Consider the following 25,954-nt stretch of genomic DNA (forward strand, 5'->3'; position numbering starts at 1 on the left):
GCTTGCTCTGCTGTTCAGCATGATTATGGCTGATTATCCACATCAATGCCTTTTTCACCCACACTATCTTCAAATGTAAAACTAACAAGCGTGAGTCAGCAGCTATTATTATCTCTCCTTATTTTATATCCTTTACACACTCATTTAATTCCCTTCCAGGTACCCAACCTGGGAAACACCTGGGAACATATTACCACATTAAAGATGAATAAATTCAGTGCAAGTTGTCACTCTGATTATGTTTCTATACTTTCACAGTAACGCACATCTCCTACTCACTTTACTTGCGTCCAGATCTGTCGGATGTTTCATTGTCTTTGGATCATATCCATTGTGCCTCTCCATAATCACGGGGTCAAATATGTCAGCAAAGACCTACACCACAGGAGGAGACACCGTTGGAGGTGGAGTTAAGCTAATCAAACAGCTCAGTACAACAATGAGAATCAGACCTCATCACCCGGTGAACATCATAGACAATCACAGGGCAACTCAATAAGAACACTTTACTGTTTAGGCTGGCACGCTGGCACAGTGGTTAGCACTGCTGCCTCACAGCGCCAGGGAGCCGGGTTCGATTCCCAGCTTGGGTCACTGTCTGTGTGGAGTCTGCACGTTCTCCCCGCGTCTGCATGGGTTTCCTCCGGGTGCTCCGGTTTCCTCCCACACTCCAAAGATCTGCAGATTAGGTGTATTGGCCATGATAACTTATCCCTTAGTGTCCATTAGTGTAGATTAGATGGATTGGCCTTATTAAATTGCTCCTAAGTGTCCAAAGATATGTGGGTTAGGTGGATTGGCCATGCTAAATTGCTCCTTAGTGTCAGGATGACTAGCTAGGATAGGTGCATAGGGTGTTGGGGATAGGGTCTGGGTGGGATTGTGGTCAGTGCAGAATTTATGGGCTGAATGGCCTCCTTCTGCACTGTAGGGATTCAATGATCCTATGATTCTGGAATGGCTACGATCAAAACTCTCCTTCACACTTGCAGAACGTTTGCTGATTGTTCTAAAGCAAGCTGCTGAAAAATAATAAGACTTCTGGTTTCAATAATCTTCTGGCAAGATAATGAGTCCAGGAATGGTAAATACTGCCAGGCCAGCGTTTCCATGGTAGAATACAGAGTAAAGCTCCCTCTGCACTGTCCCCATCAAACACAGTAAGAAGTTTAACAACACCAGGTTAAAGTCCAACAGGTTTATTTGCTAGCAAAAGCCACTAGCTTTCGGAGCAAGGCTCAGAAAGCTAGTGGCTTTTGCTACCAAATAAACCTGTTGGACTTTAACCTGGTGTTGTTAAACTTCTTACTGTGTTTATCCCAGTCCAACGCCGGCAGCTCCACATCATGCCTCCCATCACACACTCCCAGGACACGTACAGCACGGGGTTAGATACAGAGTAAAGCTCCCTCTCCACTGTCCCCATCAAACACTGTAAGAAGTTTAACAACACCAGGTTAAAGTCCAACAGGTATCTCCACATCATGCCCATCAAACACTCCCAGGACAGGTACAGCACGGGGTTAGATACAGAGTAAAGCTCCATCCACACTGTCCCCCATCAAACACTCCCAGGACAGGTACAGCACGGGGTTAGATACAGAGTAAAGCTCCCTCTACACTGTCCCCATCAAACACTCCCAGGACAGGTACAGCACGGGGTTAGATACAGAGTAAAGCTCCCTCTCCACTGTCCCCATCAAACACTGTAAGAAGTTTAACAACACCAGGTTAAAGTCCAACAGGTATCTCCACATCATGCCCATCAAACACTCCCAGGACAGGTACAGCACGGGGTTAGATACAGAGTAAAGCTCCATCCACACTGTCCCCCATCAAACACTCCCAGGACAGGTACAGCACGGGGTTAGATACAGAGTAAAGCTCCCTCTACACTGTCCCCATCAAACACTCCCAGGACAGGTACAGCACGGGGTTAGATACAGAGTAAAGCTCCCTCTACACTGTCCCAGCAAATACTTTGACATTGAGATTACTGGCAGTGATTGCACGTGCAAGTTTCACCTTGCAGTTGGAGGCGTCCTTGATGCCATCAGTCTCTTCTGGACGTGACCCACGGCACGGAAATGGAAAATCAATTTCTGATTTAATATGTCCAGCCCCTCCCCATTCTGTTAATGTTCCCCATTCACATTTAAACCTAACGCCGTGTGGTATGTCTGTTCTCCTTCTGACACAGCGTGTCAATGCCCTCATATGATGCGTGTGATTCCATTCTCGGTTTACAACCTTGGAAAGTGCGACAGATCAATGTCAGGGCTGTTAAATCGGTTCAGCTGCTGAAATATTGAATGTCGCTAGGAATAGTGACGTGTTCCATTCAGTATGTAACTGATTAACCACGCTGAGGTATAAATTATACTCTAACATTTCATTCTGAATCTCTTTGGGCGTTAAGCACCTATCAACTCATCAGTAAACAGTGCAAATTGCGACGACTGTTTGTTTAATTCCTGCTTATGTTAATCATTTGTTCATTTTATTCGTTTTAATCTGCCTTCAGTTTTTGATCTGTAAACTGTAGGTCGGTGTTGCACTGACACACCCCTGCTCACACTCCAAACCTCTTCATATCTGAGATTTCAAATAATGATTTATCCCCCGTTTACTTCTCGAACCTGCTGTGTCGTGTGACCCCCACCCACTCTGTGGGATTGGCTTATCTTTTCCATGCAGGTGTGATAGAGATTGGCAGTGAGCTCATTTCCTGTCGTTCAGTTTCCCCTCCAAGGACTCCGAGACGAAAAGAAATGTCTCATATTCTGCACAGTGTGGAGTGCACTCCATGAGATTGTAAGAAATAGGGAGAGGAGTAGGCCGTTTGGCCCTTTGAGTCTGCTCCATCATTCAATAGGATCGTGGCTGATCCGACATTCTTCACATCCACCTTCCTGCCCTTACCCTTGATTCCCTTAGTGATCAAAAATCTATTTCAACCTTAAATAGACACAAGGACTCTGCCCCCACAGCTCTCTGTAGCAAAGAGTTCCAAAGACTCACAACCCTTTGAGAGAAGAAAATTCCTCCTTATCTCAGTCTTAATTGGCACCCCTTTATTCTGAGACTGTGCCCTCTGGTCCTAGACTCTCCCATGAGGGGAAACATCCTCTCAGCATCTACCCTGCCAAACCCTTTAAGAATCCTATACGTTTCAATAAGATTACCTCTCATTCTTCCAATGAGTAGAGTCCCAACCTGTTTCCTCATAGGACAATCCCTCCATACTGGGGATCATCCTTCTCTGAACTGCCTCTGATGAAACAATGGGCAGGATTTTATGGCTTCGCTTGTCCCAAAACCATAAAATCCCACCTGAGGTCAATAGAACATAGAACATAGAACATTACAGCGCAGAACAGGCCCTTCGGCCCACGATGTTGCACCGACCAGTTAAAAAAAAAAAAACTGTGACCCTCCAACCTAAACCAATTTCTTTTCGTCCATGAACCTATCTACGGATCTCTTAAACGCCCCCAAACTAGGCGCATTTACTACTGATGCTGGCAGGGCATTCCAATCCCTCACCACCCTCTGGGTAAAGAACCTACCCCTGACATCGGTTCTATAACTACCCCCCCTCAATTTAAAGCCATGCCCCCTCGTGCTGGATTTCTCCATCAGAGGAAAAAGGCTATCACTATCCACCCTATCTAAACCTCTAATCATCTTATATGTTTCAATAAGATCCCCTCTTAGCCGCCGCCTTTCCAGCGAAAACAATCCCAAATCCCTCAGCCTCTCCTCATAGGATCTCCCCTCCATACCAGGCAACATCCTGGTAAACCTCCTCTGCACCCTCTCCAAAGCCTCCACATCCTTCCTGTAATGTGGGGACCAGAACTGCACACAGTACTCCAAGTGCGGCCGCACCAGAGTTGTGTACAGTTGCAACATAACGCTACGACTCCTAAATTCAATCCCCCTACCAATAAACGCCAAGACACCATATGCCTTCTTAACAACCTTATCTACTTGATTCCCAACTTTCAGGGATCTATGCACACATACACCTAGATCCCTCTGCTCCTCCACACTATTCAAAGTCCTCCCGTTAGCCCTATACTCAACACATCTGTTATTCCTACCAAAGTGAATTACCTCACACTTCTCCGCATTAAACTCCATCCGCCACCTCTCGGCCCAACTTTGCAACCTGTCTAAGTCTTCCTGCAAACTACGACACCCTTCCTCACTGTCTACCACACCACCGACTTTGGTGTCATCAGCAAATTTGCTAATCCACCCAACTATACCCTCATCCAGATCATTAATAAATATTACAAACAGCAGTGGCCCCAAAACAGATCCCTGAGGTACACCACTTGTAACCGCACTCCATGATGAATATTTACTATCAACCACCACCCTCTGTTTCCTATCCGCTAGCCAATTCCTGATCCAATTTCCTAGATCACCCCCAATCCCATACATCTGCATTTTCTGCAGAAGCCTACCATGGTGAACCTTATCAAACGCCTTACTAAAATCCATATATACCACGTCCACTGCCTTGCCCCCATCCACCTCCTTGGTCACTTTCTCAAAAAACTCAATAAGGTTAGTAAGGCACGACCTACCTGCCACAAAACCATGCTGACTATCACCTATCAATTCATTACTCTCCAAATAACTATAAATCCTATCCCTTATAATTTTTTCCAACATCTTGCCGACAACAGAAGTGAGACTCACCGGTCTATAATTCCCGGGGAAGTCTCTGTTCCCCTTCTTAAACAATGGGACAACATTCGCTAACCTCCAATCTTCTGGTACTATACCAGAGGCCAACGACGACCTGAAGATCAGAGCCAGAGGCTCTGCAATCACTTCTCTTGCCTCCCAGAGAATCCTTGGATAAATCCCATCCGGACCAGGGGATTTATCTATTTTCAGACCCTCCAGAATATCCTGCACATCCTCCTTATCAACTGTAATACTGTCTATTCTACTCCCTTGCAACCCAGTGTCCTCCTCAGCTATATTCATGTCCCCTTGCGTGAACACCGAAGAGAAATATTGGTTCAATGCTTCACCAATCTCCTCCGGTTCCACACATAACTTCCCTCTGCCATCTATAACTGGCCCTAAACTTGCCCTAACCAACCTTCTGTTCTTGAGCTTTCCATTGTGCGCCCCTTGCCCGCTCCGATTCCCGTGGCGGGCGGGATGGTAAAATTCCAGCCAATATCTTTCCTTAAATAAGGGGACCAAAACGGCTCGCAGTGCTCCAGATGTGGCCTCACCAGTACCTTGTACAGTTGCAGCAAGACTTCCCTACTCTTACACTCCAAACCCCTTGGACTAAGGGCCAACATTCCATTCACCTTCCTGATTACCTGCTGTACCTGTGTGCCAGCTTTCTGTGTTTTGTGTACAAGTAACCCCAGTCCCTTTGTGTTGCAGCTTTCTGCAGCTTTTCTCCGTTTAAGTAACACTCTGTTCTTTTGTTCTCCCTTCCAAAATAAACTTCACATTTTCCCACATTATACTCCATTTGCCAACTTTCTGCCCACTTACTTAACCTATCGATATCTCTTTGTGAACTGTTTCTATCCCTCTTGCAACTTGCCTTTCCACCTATTTTTGTGTCATCTGCAAATCTGGCTATGGTACAATCACTTTCTTCCTCCAGCTCATTAATTTAAACAGTTGTGATCCCAGCGTTGATCCCTATGGAAGCTCACTGGTTACACGTCACCAATCTGAAGAAGAACCCTTTATCTCCACTCACTGTTTCCTGCCCATTAGCCAATTCTCCATCCAATACTACCTCCAGTTGTCAACTTTGGATGTTCATAAGTTCCCTCAGAACCCTGAGGGAAGGATGGAATGTCCTACTTCAGAGTAACACAGATCAAAAAGAGTGTGAGAGAGATCAAGGTAAGTGAAGCAGTCATGGTTGATTGACACAAGCCTGGGTTTTAAAAGCCTGCGGGGCTACAGGGATAGGGCCTGCGTGGGATTGTGGTCGGTGCAGACTCGATGGGCCAAATGGCCTCCTTCTGCACCGTAGGGGTTCTATGAACAAAGCTTAATTCTGCTGAAAAGAGACATGTTACCAAAGCTTTTCATCTTGCATTCATCAGGACAAACACAAGAATGCCAAATTTCAAACAATCACAACAATTTATACTGCAGGAGAATAGGGTGCAGAATGTTGGCAAGTTAACTCTGATAGGCTGAGGTTTTGCCATGGAGAAAAGAATGGGGAACTATAGGCTCCCCAAGCTCCCAAGTAATTCAAAAGAGGTGCCAGGCTTGATCATATTCCTTTTGCTTGCAGAATGAATGTATGTTATTGCTCGAAAGTGTTAGTTATTAGCTTGACTGATTATCTTAAATTAGATGTTAGTGCAGCTATTAAAGTTTAAAGTTTATTTATTAGTCACAAGTAAGGCTTACATTAACGATGCAATAAGTTACCGTGAAATTTCCCTAGTCGCCACACTTCGGTGCCTGTTCGGGTCAATGCACCCTAACCAGCACGTCTTTCAGACTGTGGGAGGAAACCGGAGCACCCGGAGGAAACCCACGCAGACACGGGGAGAACGTGCAGACTCCACACAGACAGTGACCCGAGCCGGGAATCGAACCCAGGTCCTGTGAGGCAGCAGTGCTAACCACTGCCAGCGTGCCACCCACTCAGGTAACGAGCCCATATTATGGGCCATGGGTTTTAGCCCAGTCAGATAATGTCAGTACTTCACGGATACTTGGCAATGCTATACCTGCATTAGACTCAATAACAGTTTATTGTGCTTTAAGTGAGTTCTTTCCTCTTTGTCCGTATTCACTGTACAGTTATCCTTACCTCGTAGGATTCCTCATCCCCTGCCACCATGCCCACGGTCTTGATGAAAGGGTGCCCAGGATTGTCCACTCCGGTCTGGATGCACTGATCCAGTGTCCAGCCACTGGGTGTAACCTTATCGCGAAGTCTGGCGTATATACCAGGGGTCAGACAAGAGGACATGCAGTTGTTGTGCTTTCGGAGGTCAGGGTAGTCTGCACTGAGAAGGTAAAGCAGAATGAGTATACAATCACAACAATGTGTGCATTTCTATTGGGCCTCCAAATTTAAAAAAATGACACATAATCAGCGCAGGAAGTGACATCAAGCTAAAGAAGGAGACATGCGGCTGGGTGCTGGAGGACTTGCTCACACTGGTAGGGTTTAAGCAGTGTTTGAAGGGAAGATGTGGAGTCTGACTAGACTAAGCATGGTTACGAGAATTGACCCGACTGGAAAATGAACTGTTCTCTGACCCACACCAGAGTCTGGTGACATTGCGGGCAACTATCTCATGAATTTACCCCAGAGTCTGGTATTCGCAGTAAGAAGTCTCACAACACCAGGTTAAAGTCCAACAGGTTTATTTGGTAGCATGAGCTTTCGGAGCGCCGCTCCTTCATCAGGTGAGTTACTCTCACCTGATGAGTCCCACTCACCTGATGAAGGAGCAGCGCTCCGAAAACTCGTGCTACCAAATAAACCTGAAGGACTTCAACCTGGTGTTGTGAGACTTCTTACTGTGCCTACCCCAGTCCAACGCCGGCATCTCCACATCTGGTATTCACAGACTGAGTGCTGAGTTACTGGATGATAAACAAGGTCAGAACCCATGGGTGATATTCCCCCTCAGAGACAGCGGGTGCAGACAGTAGGAGGGTTGGAGTTGGATATGTTAGAAATACTTCTACTCATTCAAGTACCATACCTGAACTTTGATATCAGCAGCTGTACTGATGGAGCAGGTAATCTTTATCATTTTTTAAAGATTTACATCTGTGACTTTGCTCAGGAAGAATAGTTTGTGTAAAGGTTAAAGTTTATTTATTAGTGTCGCAAGTACATTTACAATAACACTGTAATGAAGTTACTGTGAAGGTCCTTCAATGATGCCAAATTAGCTTTTTAATTTACTGAAGGAGTTGAGTGGGCAGCAGTGATCTTTACATCTGCCAAAAAACAGGATTAACAATTAATGTTTTTATTCATGATCCCAAAAAATCTTCCTGAATTGAATTAACTTCATAGAATTCCTAAAGTGCAGAAGGAGGCCACCCGGCCCATCGAGTCTGCACCGACCACAATCCCACCCTGGCCCTATCCCAGTAACCCCACATATTTACTCTGCTAATCCCCTAACACTAGGGTCAATTTAGCCTGGCCAATCAACCTACCCCGCACATCTTTGGACTGTGGGAGGAAACGGGAGCACCCGGAGGAAACCCAAGCAGACACGGGGAGAACAGGGAGGCTGGATGGATTGGGACGTTTTTCTCTGGAGCGTAGAAGGCTGAGGGGTGATCTTATAGAGGTCTATAAAATAATGAGGGACATATTTCAGCGAGATAGACAATATATTTTCCCAAAGGTAGGGGAGCCTAAAACTAGAGGGCATTGGTTTAAGGTGAGAGGGAAGAGATACAAAAGTGTCCACAGGGGCACTTTTTTCACACAGAAGGCCATGAGTGTGTGGAACAAGCTGCCAAGAGGTAGTAGTAGAGGCGGGTACAATTTTGTCTTTTAAAAAGCATTTAGACAGTTACATGGGTACGATGGGATATGGGCCAAATACAGGCAATTGGGACTAGCTTCAGGGTTTCAATAAAGAGTGGCATGGACAAGCTGGGCCGAAGGGTCTGTTTCCATGCTGTAAACCTCTATGCAAACTCCACACAGAGAATGACCCGAGGCCAGAATCGAAGCCAGGTCCCTGGCGCAGTGAGGCAGCAGTGCTAACCACCGTGCTGCCCATTGTGTTCAATCTGTGAAGCCAAAATTCAAAGCTGTTTCAAGCTCCAGGACTGCCCACACCCTGCAGTTAATTTCACTGGCCCCAGCCTCGGCTTTCTGTTGTATAACAGCAGGTGAGTATTAGGTCTGAGGTTGGCACTCACACCTGAATCATAGGGCAATGGGTTCAAGTCCTACTCTGAGCACGAGCAGATAATCTAGAGTGACACGGCCAGAGCAGTACTGAGGAAGTGCTGTCAAAGGCATCGTCTTTCAAATGAGGCATTTAACTCTCTTTCATCCGTCATATTATATGACCTCGGTGCAAACAATAAAGTCCTCTTTACACAGCAACAGCTGAATCACTACACCTTCATCTTCTAATAGGGAATGATGATCTTGTTTATTTTGTTTCTTTAAAGATGCAATCACTCCAATGTTCACACAAATTGATCCAACTTCCATCACCTCTTGTAATTGATGGTTTTACCATGAAGAATTTATAGTTATGGCTTCACAATGTTTTTGATCTCAAACACAATCCCCACTATTAAAGGGCAGCACGGTGGCACAGTGGTTAGCACTGCTACCTCACAGTGCCACGGACCCGGGTTCAATTCCGGCCTCAGGTGACTGTCTGTGCAGAGTCTACATGTTCTCCCTGTGTCTGCGTGGGTTTCCTCCGGGTGCTCTGGTTTCCTCCCACACTCCAAAGATGTGCAGGTTAGGTGGATTAGCCATGCTAAATTGCCCCTTAGTGTCCCAAGCTGTGCAGGTTAGGTGGATTAGTCATAGTAAGTGTGTGGGACTTCAGGGATAGGATGGGGAGAGGACCTGGTTAAAAAAAAAGTTTATTTATTAGTCACAAGTAGGCTTACATTCACACTGCAATGAAGTTACTGTGAAAATCCCCCAGTCGCCACACTCTGGCGCCTGTTCGGGTGCACTGAAGGAGAATTTAGCATGGCCAATGCACTAACTGGCACGTCTTTGGACTGTGGGAGGAAACTGGAGCACCTGGAGGAAACCCACGCAGACATGGGGAAAACGTGCAGACTCCACACAGACAATGGCCCTAGCTGGGAATTGAACCCGGGTCCCTGGCGCTGTGAGGCAGCAGTGCTAACTACCGTGCCGCCGGTGAAGATACAGTGTCAGAGAGTCGGTGCAGGCCTGATGGGCTGAATGGCCTTCTTCTGCACTGTAGGGATTCTGATTCTATTCTATGATAAAACTGGCATAAAATAGTTCTGTTTTCTACTTTCTTAACCAAATACTAGTAATCCAGGGACTCCAATTAATTCTCTTGGGGTGGGCAGGCACAAGTTCAAATCCCACCATGGCAGCTGGTGGAATTTAAGTTCAATTAATAAAATCTGGAATTAAAAGCTAGTCTCAGTAATAGTGACCATAAAGCTATCATCGATTCTTGTAAAAACCCATCTGGTTCAGTAATGCCCCTTTAGGGAAGGAAATCTGCCATCCTTACCTGGTCTGGCCTACATGTGACTCCAGAGCCCCAGCAATGTGGTTGACTCTTAACTGCCCTGTGACCTAGTACGCCACTCAGTTCAAGGACAATTAGGGATGTGCCACAAATGGCCAACAACGGCCACATCCGATGAAAGAATTAATGAAAACCCTCCTTCCTCTATTCTCCATAAAATCAAAACTTTAAAAAATTCATTCTATGCAATTTTAGAGAGTCACATGTCAGCCAGACCAGGTAAGGATGGCAGATTTCTTTTGCTGAAGCATATTAGTGAGCCAGATGGATTTGTACAACAATTCATCATGGTTATTCACTTTCAGTTTCACACTTATTAATTTAAGTTCTAATGTCTGCCATGGTGGGATTTGAACTCATATCCCCCAGAGCATTAGCGTGGATTACTAGCCCACTGATACCTCCACGCCACCATCTCACTTCTAAATTTTACCTAATCTTTTCCTGTTTCCTCCTTCAGTGCAGGCCTGAAATGTGCATCTTATCACTTCACCTGGCGTTTCCGATAAAACGGAATTGGAACAGAGCCAATTATACATTGAGTAACGCACTAACCTCTGGATGACCGCTTGCTAATCTGCTTAACTGATTTACCAACTAGCAACCTACTGTGGCAGATTATAATCCACATGCTGAATGTCTGAGTTTACTGTAGTTTAATGTCTGTATCTCTTGAGCAGTTGTATGAATGGCCAAGACAAATTGATATTGAATCACTAATATATCCTGAAGCAACCCTTGATCGTGGTTGTAATGGTATTTTTCTGTCAAGACTCAGAAACTGGACATTAGCTCCAACTTGCGTTTCAGTAACACGTAATGGTGAGGTTGCGAAATGTCACACTTTTCAACCGAATTGTCAAAAACACCTTGTGATGCAATTCTAGACTGTACTCTGTGAATCATGCGTTAAGTTTGGAGAGCTGCGTTGTCACTGGGGTGAGAGACAGGTGTACCGTTGGTGGGGGGATTAATTTGAAAAGATGTGTGAAAAGTACCGAGCAGTTTTATATCTGAGTGGACTGCCTGTAACTCCCGCCCTCCCAGCAATTGGGTGGATAAATCCCAAGACAATTCGTCAGCCATGTTCAATTTTCTGCACCTGAGTGACAATTATAGCTGTAACCCAGGCCCAAGAATTATTGTGGATTAGAGGGGTTAATACCAGGTTAATGCTGGCTAGACCACAGATGTGGATTTAACAGCAGATGGCCAGAATGTAAATAATTGATTCTCTCGAATATTTCTATCTCTTGCACTTTCTGACAATATTGTGATGTGAGACATTCTTCACTTTTCCTATATTCCATAATATAAAATTTCAGCCTTTTTAAGTATTGTAGAACCTTTAATCCTTAATGACCGTGCTGTGGGTGGCACGGTGGCACAGTGGTTAGCACTGCTGCCTCAGAGCATCAAGGACCTGGGTTCAATTCCTGGCTTGGGTCACTGTCTGTGTGGAATTTGTACATTCTCCCTGTGTCTGCGTGGGTTTCCTCCGGGTGCTCTGGTTTTTTCCCACAGTCTGAAAGATGTGTGGGTTAGGTGCATTGACCTGAACAGGTGCTTGAGTGTGGCGACTAGGGGATTTTCACAGTAACTTCATTGCAGTGTTAATGTCATAGAAATCATAGAAGCCCTACAGTACAGAAAGAGGCCATTCGGCCCATCGAGTCTGCACCGACCACAATCCCACCCAGGCCCTACCCCCATATCCCTACATATTTTACCCGCTAATCCCTCTAACCTACGCATCTCAGGACACTAAGGTGCAATTTTTTAGCATGGCCAATTAACCTAACCTGCACATCTTTGGACTGTGGGAGGAAACTGGAGCACCTGGAGGAAACCCACGCAGACACGAGGAGAATGTGCAAACTCCACACAGACAGTGACCCAAGCCGGGAATCGAACCCAGGTCCCTGGAGCTGTGAAGCAGCAGTGCTAACCACTGTGCTACCATGCCGCCCTGTAAGCCTTACTTGTGACTAATAAATAAACTTTGGGTAGTTCGGTTAAGTGTGTTGATGTTATTCATGCATATTTTCTGTCTCTTCCCGAATCTCAGGAGGTATCCTAACTATATAAAGCATGAGATTTTAAGACTCCAGAGATGGTGGGACTGATGTATGAGGAGAGATTGACTAGGTTAGGATTGTTTTCGCTGGAGTTCAGATGAATGATGGGGGGGATCTCATAGAGACTTATAAAATTCTAACAGGACTAGACAGGGTGGATGCAGGGAGGATGTTCCCGATGGTGGGGGAGTCCAGAACCAGGGGTCACAGTCTGAGGATTCACTATATAGGATGGAGATGAGGAGACATTTCTTTACCCAAAGAGTGGTGAGCCTGTGGAATTCATTACCACAGGAAGTAGTTGATGCCAAAACATTGAATGTATTCAAGAGGCGGCTGGATGTGGCACTTGGGGCGAATGGGATCAAAGGTTATGGGGAGAAAGCAGGATTAGGCTATTGAGATGGATGATCAGCCATGGTCGTGATGAATGGCGGAGCAGGCTCGAAGGGCCGAATGGCCTCCTCCTGCTCCTATCTCCTATGTTACAGGCATTTGTGAAGGTTCCCCACAACAACATAGTGAATCAAGGGAAGATTCTTTGAACTGAATCCACACAGGGCAAGATCTTTACACTTTTGCTTTAGCAGCCAGTGGCATGTTAGCAGCTTTGTATGGAGTTGGGATTAGTGTTTGAGCTTGTGCTTTCATCCACATTGTGGCACAGCGATTCTTTGCTAAGGTTTTGGGAAAGAGTTAAGTATTTCTGGAGCCCAAAGGTCACCTAACCTTGCCTCACCCCGACAGAGGAAAGTTCCTCTTTGTGAAATTAGACCCTGGATGTTCCCCAGAGTTGGATGTCTGTGTTGATGTAAATAGTGGGGAGAGGGTGGTTTGGTACACACAGGGTTGCTACATTATTGGTCTGACCTTGGGGTCACCCCTTTAACTTAAGGATTGCATAAAGAGAGAGTCTACAAGGATATAAACCAGACAAAGCACAAACCCAGTTAGCCAATAATCAACTATCGACCAAGAGTGAATTATTTTACCAATAGTGCCGATTTTGAATGATGGATAACAGGCTGGAGCTGATTACTCTCTCCAGCTCCGAGGAATGTAGTTAGATTTGCCTCTTACCTGGCAGGGTACAGTCTCCTCTGTTCACTCTGGGCTTTGACATGGTTCCTGGTGAGGAGGAGCCCGGCTGCCAGGGAACCGGCTCCCACCACCGTGAGGATGCGGCTGGCTTTTCTGCTGCTCCAGAACCGGGAGAGAGTGCTGGCCATTTTCACAGCGAGTCCCAGGAACCTGTAGGGGGGGGGGGGCGAAAAAAAGCGGCAGCGAGAGAGGATTGAGGGCAGAAGGAGAGGACGTGATGTGAATGTACAGGAAGCTGGAGCGTGTGGCAAGGCGATTACAGCAACGTGCGCATTGAAAATGCCGCAGTGAACGCATTCTTGAGACACTGACTGATTCAATCAAACAGGACTGGCACATACTGTCATTCAATCCCCCAAATAAACACACACAGGCAACCCTTCCCAAATCCTCATTTCTCCAGCCTATTTGTATATTCCAAGCTCTGAGCACATTATAAACTAATATCACTAAGTGCCCTTTGCACAAACCCCTTTTCTGATTATCAATGCCCCTCAACCACCCCACCCACAGCAATCTCATTATTTCCCCCCCCCCCCCACCTGTTTGTGTGTAACAAGTTATTGTCAGCGTCATTTACAAAGCCATTTTAATTTGAATGTTGGATTGTTTGCCCAGTAGATGATGATGCCAGCACATTCCCAAACTGCTTTGTGCAGTGGGAGGTTTGAACAGTGAGGGGAGGGTGGCGGTGGAGCAGGGGTACATACATTTACACTGCACACAGGCTGAGCTCCCAGTTTCAGCACCACTGTACGTGGACAGCGCCCAGCGCTACCAGCCTCTGGGGCTGAGACTGGAGACCTGGTACAGATCCAAGGGGGGCTCTCAGTGGATGGGATAATAAAATGGGTTAATGAATCCCCTGTTTTTTTTAACTAAGGGTGTCAGGATTACCATGCCCGCGAATATTGCCGAGAATGTTCTTTATGCCATTACACACATACACACACTCCTCACATCCCAATTCAAACAAACCCCTATTATTAATCTGCCTCTAATCGACATGCAACACATTCCAGACCCAGCAAATCCCAGACAAACTCATTCAATCTCCAGCCATCATCTCCCTGCCAAGGCAATGCAGTAAAGTGGCAGCTCCCTGCACACAGCACTCTGCATTCACCCCAGCTCTCCCTCTCTGGCTCTGGGCCACAGCATTAACAACACACACCGGACACCCTCAATCCCCAAACGTTTACACCTCACCAGCAGGTTTTCCGCTTGCAAGCAGCGGCCCCGCCGCTTTCCGCTTCCCTGTAAAACATGGACCATCTATCCAAACGCCTCAACACACACGGATCTCTCCAGCTCTTTAAGCAGCACTACAGATATAGAATAGTGATTCCCCCCCGCTAACAAAACTACATCATTTACCATCACCCCTCTCCCCCGAATGTCCTACAACAAGCTAGTATCCCTCCTCCCCGAATCTACCACCCCATCCCTCCCCGACCACCTCAACAAGAGACTCTCCTTACACAGAGTAGAGAGAATGAGGAACTCACTGCCGTGTGGACTAGTTGAGGCTAAAAGCTTTGATACATTCAGGAGGAATCGAGATAAACGCGCGAGGGCGAAGGAGGCTGGGTTTAGATGAAGGAGGGGAACTGGGAGGACATTCGTGAGGAGCTTAAAAGCTAGCATGGACAAGTAGGACCGAATGGCCTGCTTCTGTGCTGTCTAGGGGATTTTCACAGTAACTTCATTGCAATGTTAATGTAAGCCTAGTTGTGACACGAATAAATAAACATTTAAAACCATTCCGTGTAATTTTATGGACCCTAATATATGCAGCTCCCCTTTGGCACAGTGGTTAGCACTGCTGCCTCACAGCACCAGGGACCCGGGTTCGATTCCTGGCTTGGGTCACTGTCTGAGTGGAGTTTGCCCATTCTCCCTGTGTCTGTGTGGGTTTGCTCCGGTTTCCTCCCACAGTCTGAAAGATGTGCTGGTTAGGGTGCATTGACCCGAACAGGTGCCGGAATGTGGCGACCAGGGGATTTTCACAGTAACTTCATTGCAGTGTTAATGTCAGCCTTACTTGTGACTAATAAATAAATTTTATGTATCTTTCCGAGCTAAACACCACTATAGAAATCCCTCAATCCATAGGCCAAACAGAATGAAGGATCTTCAAGTACACTGTAACACTTACAACATTTCAGAGCTTCACCCACCCCAATTACCCCCCATTTCCCCTGTTCAGTCCGACTATGGCACACAACAGACTTTCTATCCAAATAGGACAGATCACAGTCGTAAGGTTTCTCCTGCTAAATATCCTAATTCCCTTCCTCCAAACAATGATGGTCCAATCACCCATTCAACATCTCATAGCTTCTTCATCCAGATACCTTATCTGTGCTCCCATTATTCAAACACATCCATGTACTGACGTGCCCTCCAAACAAATACAACTACTACTTGCACTGATATTTCCCTTTAACCTAATAATACATCCCAAGGTGCTTCACATGAGCATTATAAAACAATAATAGACCCTGAACCATATAAGAGGACATTAGGGCAGAGGGGAAAATTTTTGGTCAAGGAAACAGGTTAGAAAGAGTATCTTAAAGGAAGAAGGGAAGGTAAGTTTTTTTGACAGAGCCATAGAGGTTTACAACATGGAAACAGGCCCTATGGCCCAACTGGTCCATGACGCTCCTTTTTTTTAACCACTAAGCTGGTCCCAATTGCCTGCATTTGGCCCATACTCCTCTATACCCATCTTATCCATGTAACTGTCTAAACACTTTTAGAAAGACAAAATTGTACCTGCCTCTACTACTAGCTCTGGCAGCTTGTTCCAGACACTTACCACCCTCTGTGTGAAATAATTGTCCCTCTGGACACTTTTGTATCTCTCCCCTCTCACCTTAAACCTATGCCCTCTAGTTTTAGACTCCCCTACCTTTGGGAAAAGATATTGACTATCTAGCTGATCTATGCCCCTTATTATTTTATAGACCTCTATAAGATCACCCCTAAGCCTTCTACGCTCCAGAGAAAAATGTCCCAGTCTATCCAGCCTCTCCTTTTAACTCAAACCATCAAGGCCCAGTAGCATCCTAGTAAATCTTTTCTGCACTCTTTCTAGTTTAATAATCTCCTTTCTTTAATAGGGTGACCAGAACTGTACACAGTATTTCAAGTAATATGATTTATTATTGTCACATGTTCATAGTTCATAGAATCTTTACAGTGCAGAAAGAGGCCATTTGGCCCATTGAGTCTGCTCTGATCACAATCCCACCCAGGCCCTATCCCCATAACCCCACTTATTTACCCTCCTAACTTCCTGACTATGGGGCAATTTAGCATAGCCAATCAACCTAACTCACACATCTTTGGAGTGTATTGGAGTGTATTGACATGTATTGGGATATAGTGAAAAGTATTGTTTCTTGCGCGTATACAGACAAAGCATACCGTTCATAGAGAAGGACTCGAGTGGGTGAAGAATGTGGTGTTACAGTAATAGCTAGGGTGTAGAGAAAGATCAACTTAATATAAGGTAGGTCCATTCAAATGTCAGATGACAGCAGGGAAGAGGCTGTTCTTGAGTTGGTTGGTACGTGATCTCAGACTTTTGTATCTTTTTCCCAGCGGAAGAAGATGGAAGAGAGAATGTCCGGGATGCGTGGGGTCCTTAATTATGCTGGCTGCTCTTCCGAGGCAACAGGAAGTGTAGACAGAGTCAATGGATGGGAGGCTGGTTTGTGTTGTGGATTGGGCTTCGTTCACAACCCTTTGTAGTTTCTTGCGGTCTTGGGCAGAGCAGGAGCCATACCAAGCTGTGATACAACCAGAAAGGATGTTTTCTATGGCACATCTGTAAAAGTTGGTGAGAGTCGTAGCTGACATGCCAAATTTCCTTAGCCCCCTGAGAAAGTAGAGGCGCTGGTGGGCTTCCTTAACCATAGCATCAGATGGAAGTTTAGGGAATTCCAGAGCCAGAGCCCACGTCACCAATGATGGAGCGGTTAAAGTCAGAAATGTTCAGGAGATCCAGAATTAGATGAGTGTAGGGATCTTGGAGAGTTGTGGGGCTGGAGGAGATTATAGAGATACAGGCGGGTGAGGCCATGGAAAGATTTGAAACTAGGATGAGATTTCTAGAGTCAAGGTAAGAAACACTTGTGGGATTGGTGTACATGCCCTCTAACAGTAACCAAATGAATAGGACAGAACATAAAGGAGAAAATAATGGGAGCTTGGAAAACTCTGGCAATAGCCATGGGGTATATGGGTGGCACGGTGGCACAGTGGTTAGCACTGCTGCCTCACAGCACCAGAGACTAGGGTTCAATTCCTGGCTTGGGTCACTGTCTGTGTAGAGTTTGCACGTTCTCCCCGTGTCTGCGTGGGTTTCCTCCGGGTGCTCCGTTTTCCTCCCACAGTCCGAAAGACGTGCTGGTTAGGGCATGCTAAATTCTCGCTCAGTGTACCCGAACAGGCACCGAAGTGTGGCGACTTGGGGATTTTCATAGTAACTTCACTGCAGTGTTAATGTAAGCCTACTTGTGACTAATAAATAAATAAACTTTTTACTGTATTTAATCTACATATAGACTGGAGAAATCCAACAGGCAAAAGTTGATGAGGAATTCATAGACTGTTTTGGGATAGTTCTTTAGAGCAGAATGGAGCCAATCGAGAGCAGGCTATACTCGACCTCCTATCGTGCAACAGGATAGGATTAATTAACAACCTCAAAGTGAAGATGCAGCTCGGTAGCAGCAATCATAATATGATTGAGTTTTACATTCAGTTTGAGGGAAAGAAGAGTGGGTCAAAGACTAGTATTTTAAACTTAAGCCAGGGCAATTATGAGGACATGAAAGCAGAGCTAGCTAATGTTAACTGGCCGATTAGGTTAAGGAACAGGTCGATAGAGATGCAATGGCAGACATTTAAGAATATGCAGAATAGACACATTTCAATGAGGAAGAAAAATTCTAAGGTGAGGATCCACCATATGTGCTTAATTATAAAGAAAATGAAAGATGGGCCAAATGGCCTCTTTCAGCACCGGAACCATTCTGTTACTCTGTGACAGTGCCAAACTGAAAGAAAAAGCGTGTCATTGTGCAGAGCTGGTTGGCAGGTCAGAAATTGGACATAGCATAATAAACAGAATATAGCTAAAAGATTGAGAAGGAAGGAAAACTTAGAGTATGAGAGAAAGCTAGTTAGAAATACAAAGACAGATTGTAAGAGTTTCCACAGAGATAAAAGGAAAAGAGTTAAGAAAGTGAGCATTGATCCTATAGAACGTAAGTCTGCAGAATTAATAGTGGAAAATAAGAAGATGGCGAATGAATTGAACAGGTATTTTGCATCATTCTTCACTATGGAAAAGTAAAGTTTATTTATTAGTCACAAGTAGGCTTACATTAACACTGCAATGAAGTTACTGTGAAAATCCCCTAGTCGCCACACTCCGGTGCCTATTTGGGTACACTGAGGGATAATTTAGCATGGCCAATCAACCTAACTAGCCCATCTTTGGACTCTGGGAGGAAACCGGAGCACCCTGAGGAAACCCACGCAGACACGGTGAGAATGTGCAAACTCCACACAGACAGTGACCCAAGCCGGGTCCCTGGCACTGTGAGGCAGCAGTGCTAACCACTGTGCCACCGTGCTGCCCCATAGGATACAAGTAACATCCCATAAATAGCTGTAAGTCAGGAAATGAAAGGGAAGAAAGAACTCAAGGAAATGACAAGCACCAGGGAAGCAGTAATGAGAAAACTGTTGTAGTTCTTACTTTCCTTAGAACTAAAAAATACTTAAATGTCTACACAGTGGCACAATGGTGAACCCTACAGCCTCACAGCACCAGGAACCCGAGTTCAATTCCCGGCTTGGGTCACTGTCTGTGCGGAGTCTGCATGTTCTCCAACTGAACCATGTTGGGACCAATGTTCTTGCAAAACACATAACGAGGAAAATAGAGAGGGCTTTAAACTAAATAGTGAGGGGCTGGTTCTGTAGCAGGGATATATAGGCTTACAAAGCAAAAAGATAGTGGGTGCACTGGTAGTAATCTTCCAAGAATCCTTAAATTCTGGAGAAGTCCCAGAGGATTGGAAAACTGCCAACGTAACACCTTTATTCAAAAAAGGAGGAAGACAAACAATAACTAACTATAGGCCAGTCAGCTTAACTTCAGTCATTGGGAAAATATTAGAGTCCATTATAAAGGCTGTAATAGCAGAGCATTTAGAAATGCATTATATTATCAAGCAAAGTCAGCAAGGCTCCCTGAAGAGGAAATCATGCTTGACAAACTTATTAGAATTCTTTTGAGATGGTAACAAGCAGGATAGATAAAGGGGAACCAGTAGATGTAATATACTTGGATTTCCAAAAAGTGTTCAATAAGGTACAGCACAAAAGACTACTTAATACAATAAGAGCCCCTGGTGTTGGGGGTAGTATATTAGCATGGATAGAGGATTGGCTAACTGATAGAAAACAGAGAGGAGGGATAAGAGGGGCATTTTCAGAATGGCAAACTGTAACTAGTGGAGTGCCACAGGGATCAGTGCTGGGGCCACGATTAATTATAATATATATTAATGACTTGGAAGAGGGCAGTGAATGTACTAGTGCCATGTTTGCGACTGACACAAAAATAGGTGGGAAGGCAAGTGGTGAGGATGACACAAAGAGTCGACAGAGGGATATAGACAGGTTAGGTGAGTGGGCAAAAACTTGGCAGATGGAATATAATGTAGGAAAATGTGAAGTTACGCAATTTGATAGGAAGCCCAGAGACAGTCCTGAGAAGGTTCACTAGGTTGATCCCGGGTATGGAGGGATTTTCTTATGAGGAGAGGTTGAGTGGGTTGGGCCTGTACTCATTGGAGTTTAGAAGAATGAGAGGTGACCTTATTGAGACATATCGGATTCTCAGGGGACTTGACAGGGTTGATGCTGAGAGGTTGTTTCCCCTTGTGGGTGAGTCTAGGACCAGAGGACACATTCTCAGAGTGAGGGGGTCACCCATTTAAGATAGAGATGAGGAGGAATTTGAGGGTGGGGACTCTGTGGTATTCTTTACTGCAGAGGGCTGTAGAGGCTGGGTGGTTTAGAATGTTCAAGGCCGAGATAGACAGATTTTGGATCAGTAAGGGAATCAAAGGTTATGGAGATAAGGCGAGAAAATGGAGTTGAGGATTATATCAGATCAGCAATGATCTCATTGAATGGCAGAACAGACTCGATGGGCCGAATAGCCTACTTCTGCTCCTATGTCTTATGGTCTTATGATAGACTTCATCTTAGGGTCTTAAAGCAAGTGGTTAGTGAGATAATTGATGTGTTCTTTTTAATTTTCTAAAATTCCCTAGATTTGGGCAGTGTTCCATTGGGAGATTGGGAAATAGCAAATGTAAATTCCTTGTTCAAAAAGGGAGGGAGACAGAGCTGGGAACGCCCGGCCAGTTAGCTTAACATCTGTCATAGGGAAAATGCTAGAAGCTGTTATTAAAGACTTTAATCCTGGAAAAATTCAAGGTAATCAGTGTTAGAAGCTAGAAATAGTTTTGAGTAATTTATATTTATGGGTGTTAGGAATCAGCTTTAGCTTTAAGTTTAATTTATTTTTATTTTAAAATGTGAAGCCTGGAGTTTGCGACCAGCTCAGAATGGAGACAGCAGGCCTGGGAATGATTTTGTCTAGTTGTATTTTTATGAGGTTTTCTGACCTTTGGATTGGAGAACTCTTTGCTTAATTCATTTATGGGACGTGGGCGTCGCTGGCGAGACCAGTATTTATTGCCCATCCCTCGTTGCCCTTGGGACAGAACGGGTATCACAGTGGTTAGCACTGCTGCTTCACAGCGCCAGGGACCCAGGTTCGATTCCCGGCTTGGGTCACTCTCTGTGCGGAGTCTGCACGTTCTCCCCGTGTCTGCGTGGGTTTCCTCCAGGTGCTCCAGTTTCCTCCCACAGTCCCGAAGACATGCTGGTTAGGGTGCATTGGCCGTGCTAAATTCTCCCTCAGTGTACCCGAACAGGCGCCGGGGCGTGGCGACTAGGGGAATTTCACAGTAACTTCATTGCAGTGTTAATTAATGTAAGCCGACTTTGACACTAAAAAAAACAGTAAACCCTCGAGAAGGTGGTGGTGAGCTGCCTTCCTGAACTGCTGCAGTCCCTGAAGTTCACCCAGTGCGATGCCAGGTAATCTGTCTGGTGTCATTCCCTTTAGTTCCATTTGTTCTGGTTAAATACAACTGAGTGTCTCACTCAGCTATTTTAGAGTCAACCACATTGCTGTGCGTCTGGAGCCACACGTAGGCCAGACCCGATAAGGACAGCAGATTTCCCTCCCTTAAGGACATTGGTGAGCACACTAGAGAGCTGTGTCATCAAAGCAGTTAGTGGTTTAGGGAAATTAAAACATAACTGCTGTTGCCTAGCAACATGAGACCCATAGAGACACCAGGAAAGCAGAAACACAGTGTGGGTTCAGTTACTATGTGAATACTGCAGGTTAACAAAGCTGGACACAGGAGAGGGAAGTGCCCTTGGGCAGTGCCACCTGGCAATGCCAGCCAGGCACCCTAGCACTGCCCACTGCACACCAGGCAGCGCCAAGGGGGCAGCCCCCGAGGGGGACAAGGCTGATTGGTGGTGGTGGTGGGGACCTGCTGCCGCACTGCTTTAGGGATCGGTGGGGACGGGAGGGAGGAGGATGATCGGGGCTGTCCACGTGGAGGGGGAGGGGGGGGGGCGTCGGGGCTGAACATTGGGAGGGGGGGGGTTCAGGGCTGAAATTGTGCAGGGGGGGGGTCAGGGCTGGTCATTGGGAGGGAGTGGGTCGGGGCTGTCCATGTGCAGGGGGTGCTCAGGGCTGTCCATGTGGAGGGGCGGTTGGGGCTGTCCATGTGAAGGAGGGGGGGTCGGGGCTGTCCATGTGGACGGGGGGGTCGGGGCTGTCCATGTGGAGGGGGCGTTGCGGCTGACCACGTGGAGGGGGGGTCGGGGCTGTCCATGTGGAAGTGGGGTCGGGGCTGTCCATGTGGAGGGGGGATCGGGGCTGTCCATGTGGGGGGGAGGGGGTCTGGGCTGTCCATGTGGAGGGAGGGGGTCAGGGCTGTCCATGTGGAGAGAGGAAGCAGGCAATCAGGAGGCCAGTGATTGGGGGGGTGGAGTGGGGGGGGGGGGGGGGGGGGGGGTGGCCAGTGTGCATGCATCGACCTCCCCATTGACAGATCGGCACATACACAGTGGCCCGCTCAGCGCGCTGCTGCCAGCCTCTCGGGCGGGATCAGGCCCCTTCCCCCTTCTTACTAATCTTTCCCGATGGGGCAATCCTGTCACTCTTCAGTCAAGGGGGCAAATTTTCCCCTCCCGCCCGTCACAGGAATCTTAGCGGGCGGGACACGGGCCGTGCAAAGGTCCGTTGACCTCGGGTGGGATTTCAGGATGAGCGCGGATGGAAAATCCCGCCCCTTAAGGTCTGGACTCTGAGATAAACTTTACCACCCTCACACTGTGTCACACGTGACTCCCAGGCCTCTTCCATAGAATCATAGAATCCCTACAGTGCAGAAGGAGGCCATTTGGCCCATCGAGTCTACACCGACCACAATCCCACCCAGACCCTATCCCCATAACCCCTTGCATTTACCCTAGCGAGTCCCCCTGACACTAAGTGGCAACTTAGAATGGCCAATCCACCTAATCTGCACGTCTTGGTCTGTGACTACACTGACTCTCTGACAGAGTATCGTAACTTCTCCCGACTCTATCCTTGTAACCCCACACACTTACCATGGCTAATCCATCTAACCTACACATCATGAGACACTAATGTGCAATTTAGCATGGCCAATCAAGGGGTGAAGGAGGAAACCGGAACACACGGAGGAAACCCACGCAGACACGGGGAGAACGTGCAGACTCCACACAGACAGTGACCTGAGGCTGAAATCAAACCCGGGTCCCTGGCGCTGTGAGGCAGCAGGGCTAACCACTGTGCCACCCGTGCCGCCCATTTTAAATGCATGAAGCACATTGAGGCCATTGTACGCAATGAGACATTTTTAGAATGATCGGCAAATGTAAAAATGAAGCAGTGCACATGGGCCAAGGAAGCATAAATCACCCATAACAACCGTAACCATGGTGACTTAGACTTCCCTTTGCGAGTGCTGTGCCTTGGTGGCCCCAACACCACCCCCTGCTGGATTGGAGGCAGCCTGCTGCCGCTGATGCCCCATTGGACTTGGTGACCTTGGTGGCCATCCTCTGGTTGGTGAACCTGTGCAGGCCCTGGGCAGGAGGATCCAGCACCGTGGCTGGGTTGGCCCCCAGTCATTGCAGTCTCAGCAGGTGCGACGGACACGGCTATACATAACTTCATGGCAGTTGTTAAACACATAAGGAAGCAAATAGCTGAAGGTTACCCTGACAGTGAGATCCAGAAGGGTGGGAGGAGTCTTGTGTGAAACAGAAACACTAACATAGACCGGGATGGGCCGAATGGCCTGTTTCTGTAAAGCTGCCAGCCAGAATTGCAAGCACAATGGTCTGAATTTTCAGTGTGGGATGCCAGTGTGATCAGCAGAGCTGGACACAGTTGTGAAATTCACTTTCATCCGCCATCCACTGTAGAACTCTGGTCAGCCAATTAACTGCAGGCCAGTGGGAGATGCACGCTGGGCGGGGCAGGGGCAGGAAGAGGGAGGGAGCCGGGAGCAGGAAGAGTGCGGGCAGGGGGTTTAAACGCAACAAGATTCTTTCTCAATCCTTTGATCCCAGAACCATGGGTTCTGAAAATTCAACATGGACTCCAATGGCGGAATTTTACCAGCACGTCCGCCCACGGTTCGCACAGTCCCGCCCGCGGCCAACAGAGAATGTCGTTCTCCGAGCCTCGCCTGCTCCCTGGAATCGGGGCGGGCGTGCCGGTAAAATTCCGGCCTACACCTCCATTTTCTAGCAGCAGGCATTTGATTGGGAGCTGAAACGGGAATTCTCCGACCTCGTCCGCGGCTGGGATTCTCCAGTCCCGCTGCTATGAATGGAGATTTAGCTGAACGCCAGATTCTCCGTGCCCACTGGCGGCAGGGCTGGATGACATGGGAGAATTCCAGCCTCGCTGTTTTACGTTTAGTTGCTGCGGCTAAAAGATGCCAAAATGCCAGGAAAGGGTATATCCCCGGGGGGGCTTTGTGGGCACCTTCAGGAGTTTTGTATAAGAGAGATTCACTACAGGAAAATTACAAAAGGCAGCATAGACTCTGAATCACCAGGATACAATCACCATTTCAAAAGTGCAATCTGAGGGAGTGGCAAATTAAACAAAAACCTTCTGGATTCTGGCCATCCACAGTCACAAGGAAGAGATTACCAGTTTTTCAATCCTTTGCGTGAAGGAAAATGTGATTTAAAAATGCAATTAAAAATCTATATATTTTAAGATAAATGATCAAAACTTTGGGTAGTTTAAGCTTAATGTCAAATAAACAGAATTCAAAAGAGAATATATTAAATGGATTTTGTATTTAATGTTACGTAAATGTATCTGGAATTATAATGTCTTAAAATCCTTCACAATTAAAGCTTATATGAATTAATAATCCAGTATTGATATAATAGACGTCTCTCTTTCCGATGGTGTTTGAATATCAGGTAAAATTGTGCTGAATTAGAAAGATAAGGTAACACAGTAAATGAGGAAGTTTCATTTCATGGCAGGCTGAAAGCGATATAATGAGGATTAAATGAATATGGAAATAAAACTGCTTCGATAAGAGCGCAACACACAATAAGAAGGTATTTTACATTTAAAAGAGTCACCCACTTAACGAAGAAAACCTCTTACCGTCAGAGCTGCTGAGCCTCAACCCTGCTGAGCTGCAGACTGGAAAGAACAGCGGGGAAAGGAAGCAGGCTAGTGTTCCAAATACTTTGCTGGGATCTGATTGGAGGCGGGATGACCTACATTGCCAGATCTGCTCCCGACAACAGTGGATCTCTCTCGTTTAGACTTTATTTGTCTTTCAACAACTTCTGCTCGTTGAGACAGGCAAATCATCACTCACTGCTCTCGGTGACTGTGGGGAGGTTCCAAGTAAAAGATTTTCTGTTTCCCAGTGAGAATAGTATAACAATATCCTTTCCAACCTTCTTTATGGAAACTCCAGATGCCAAACTCTCCCTGCTGCAATCCGTTGTATGACTCAACCATTCTGTTGGAAACTTAATATTGTAAAACTCTCCAATTCCAGATGCATCACCACAGCACGGACTTCAAAAACAACTTAACAGATGTCCGCTTTTGAATTCTGTTGAGTTAACACTATGCTTAGACTATCTAAAACTTTACTAATTTTCTTTAAAAAGGCATATTTAACTGAATTCTAAAGCAGATTGCTCCTCTGAACTTTCATTCTGTGTTTTTTTTTCTCAGATCCCCTGAGTCCAGGAATTTGTGTGTATTTCCCTTGGAATAGAACCAAGACAATACAATGAAGG

At 46.3% G+C, this 25,954-nt stretch overlaps 1 protein-coding gene across 3 annotated transcripts in view; it reads right to left on the reverse strand.

Annotated features, from left to right (window-relative positions):
- The window catches only part of LOC144480489 (creatine kinase U-type, mitochondrial-like), a 46,648-nt gene extending 20,997 nt beyond the window's left edge, over positions 1-25,651 (reverse strand). The window contains exons 1-5 of one of the 3 annotated variants that reach the window (XM_078199980.1): positions 25,302-25,651; positions 16,883-17,247; positions 13,427-13,597; positions 6,833-7,031; positions 280-375 (exon numbers count right to left, since the gene is read on the reverse strand). In XM_078199980.1, the coding sequence (XP_078056106.1) occupies positions 280-375; positions 6,833-7,031; positions 13,427-13,597; positions 16,883-16,977 (561 nt within the window). In that variant the 5' untranslated portion in view covers positions 16,978-17,247; positions 25,302-25,651. Of the gene's footprint in view, positions 1-279; positions 376-6,832; positions 7,032-13,426; positions 14,635-16,882; positions 17,248-25,301 lie in introns of those variants that run through there. The other 2 variants (XM_078199978.1, XM_078199979.1) reach the window with 2 other exon arrangements.
- Between the last annotated feature and the right edge of the window lie 303 nt (positions 25,652-25,954).

Source organism: Mustelus asterias, chromosome 29 (genome assembly GCF_964213995.1).
Source record: "Mustelus asterias chromosome 29, sMusAst1.hap1.1, whole genome shotgun sequence".
Taxonomy (NCBI): Eukaryota; Metazoa; Chordata; class Chondrichthyes; order Carcharhiniformes; family Triakidae; genus Mustelus; species Mustelus asterias.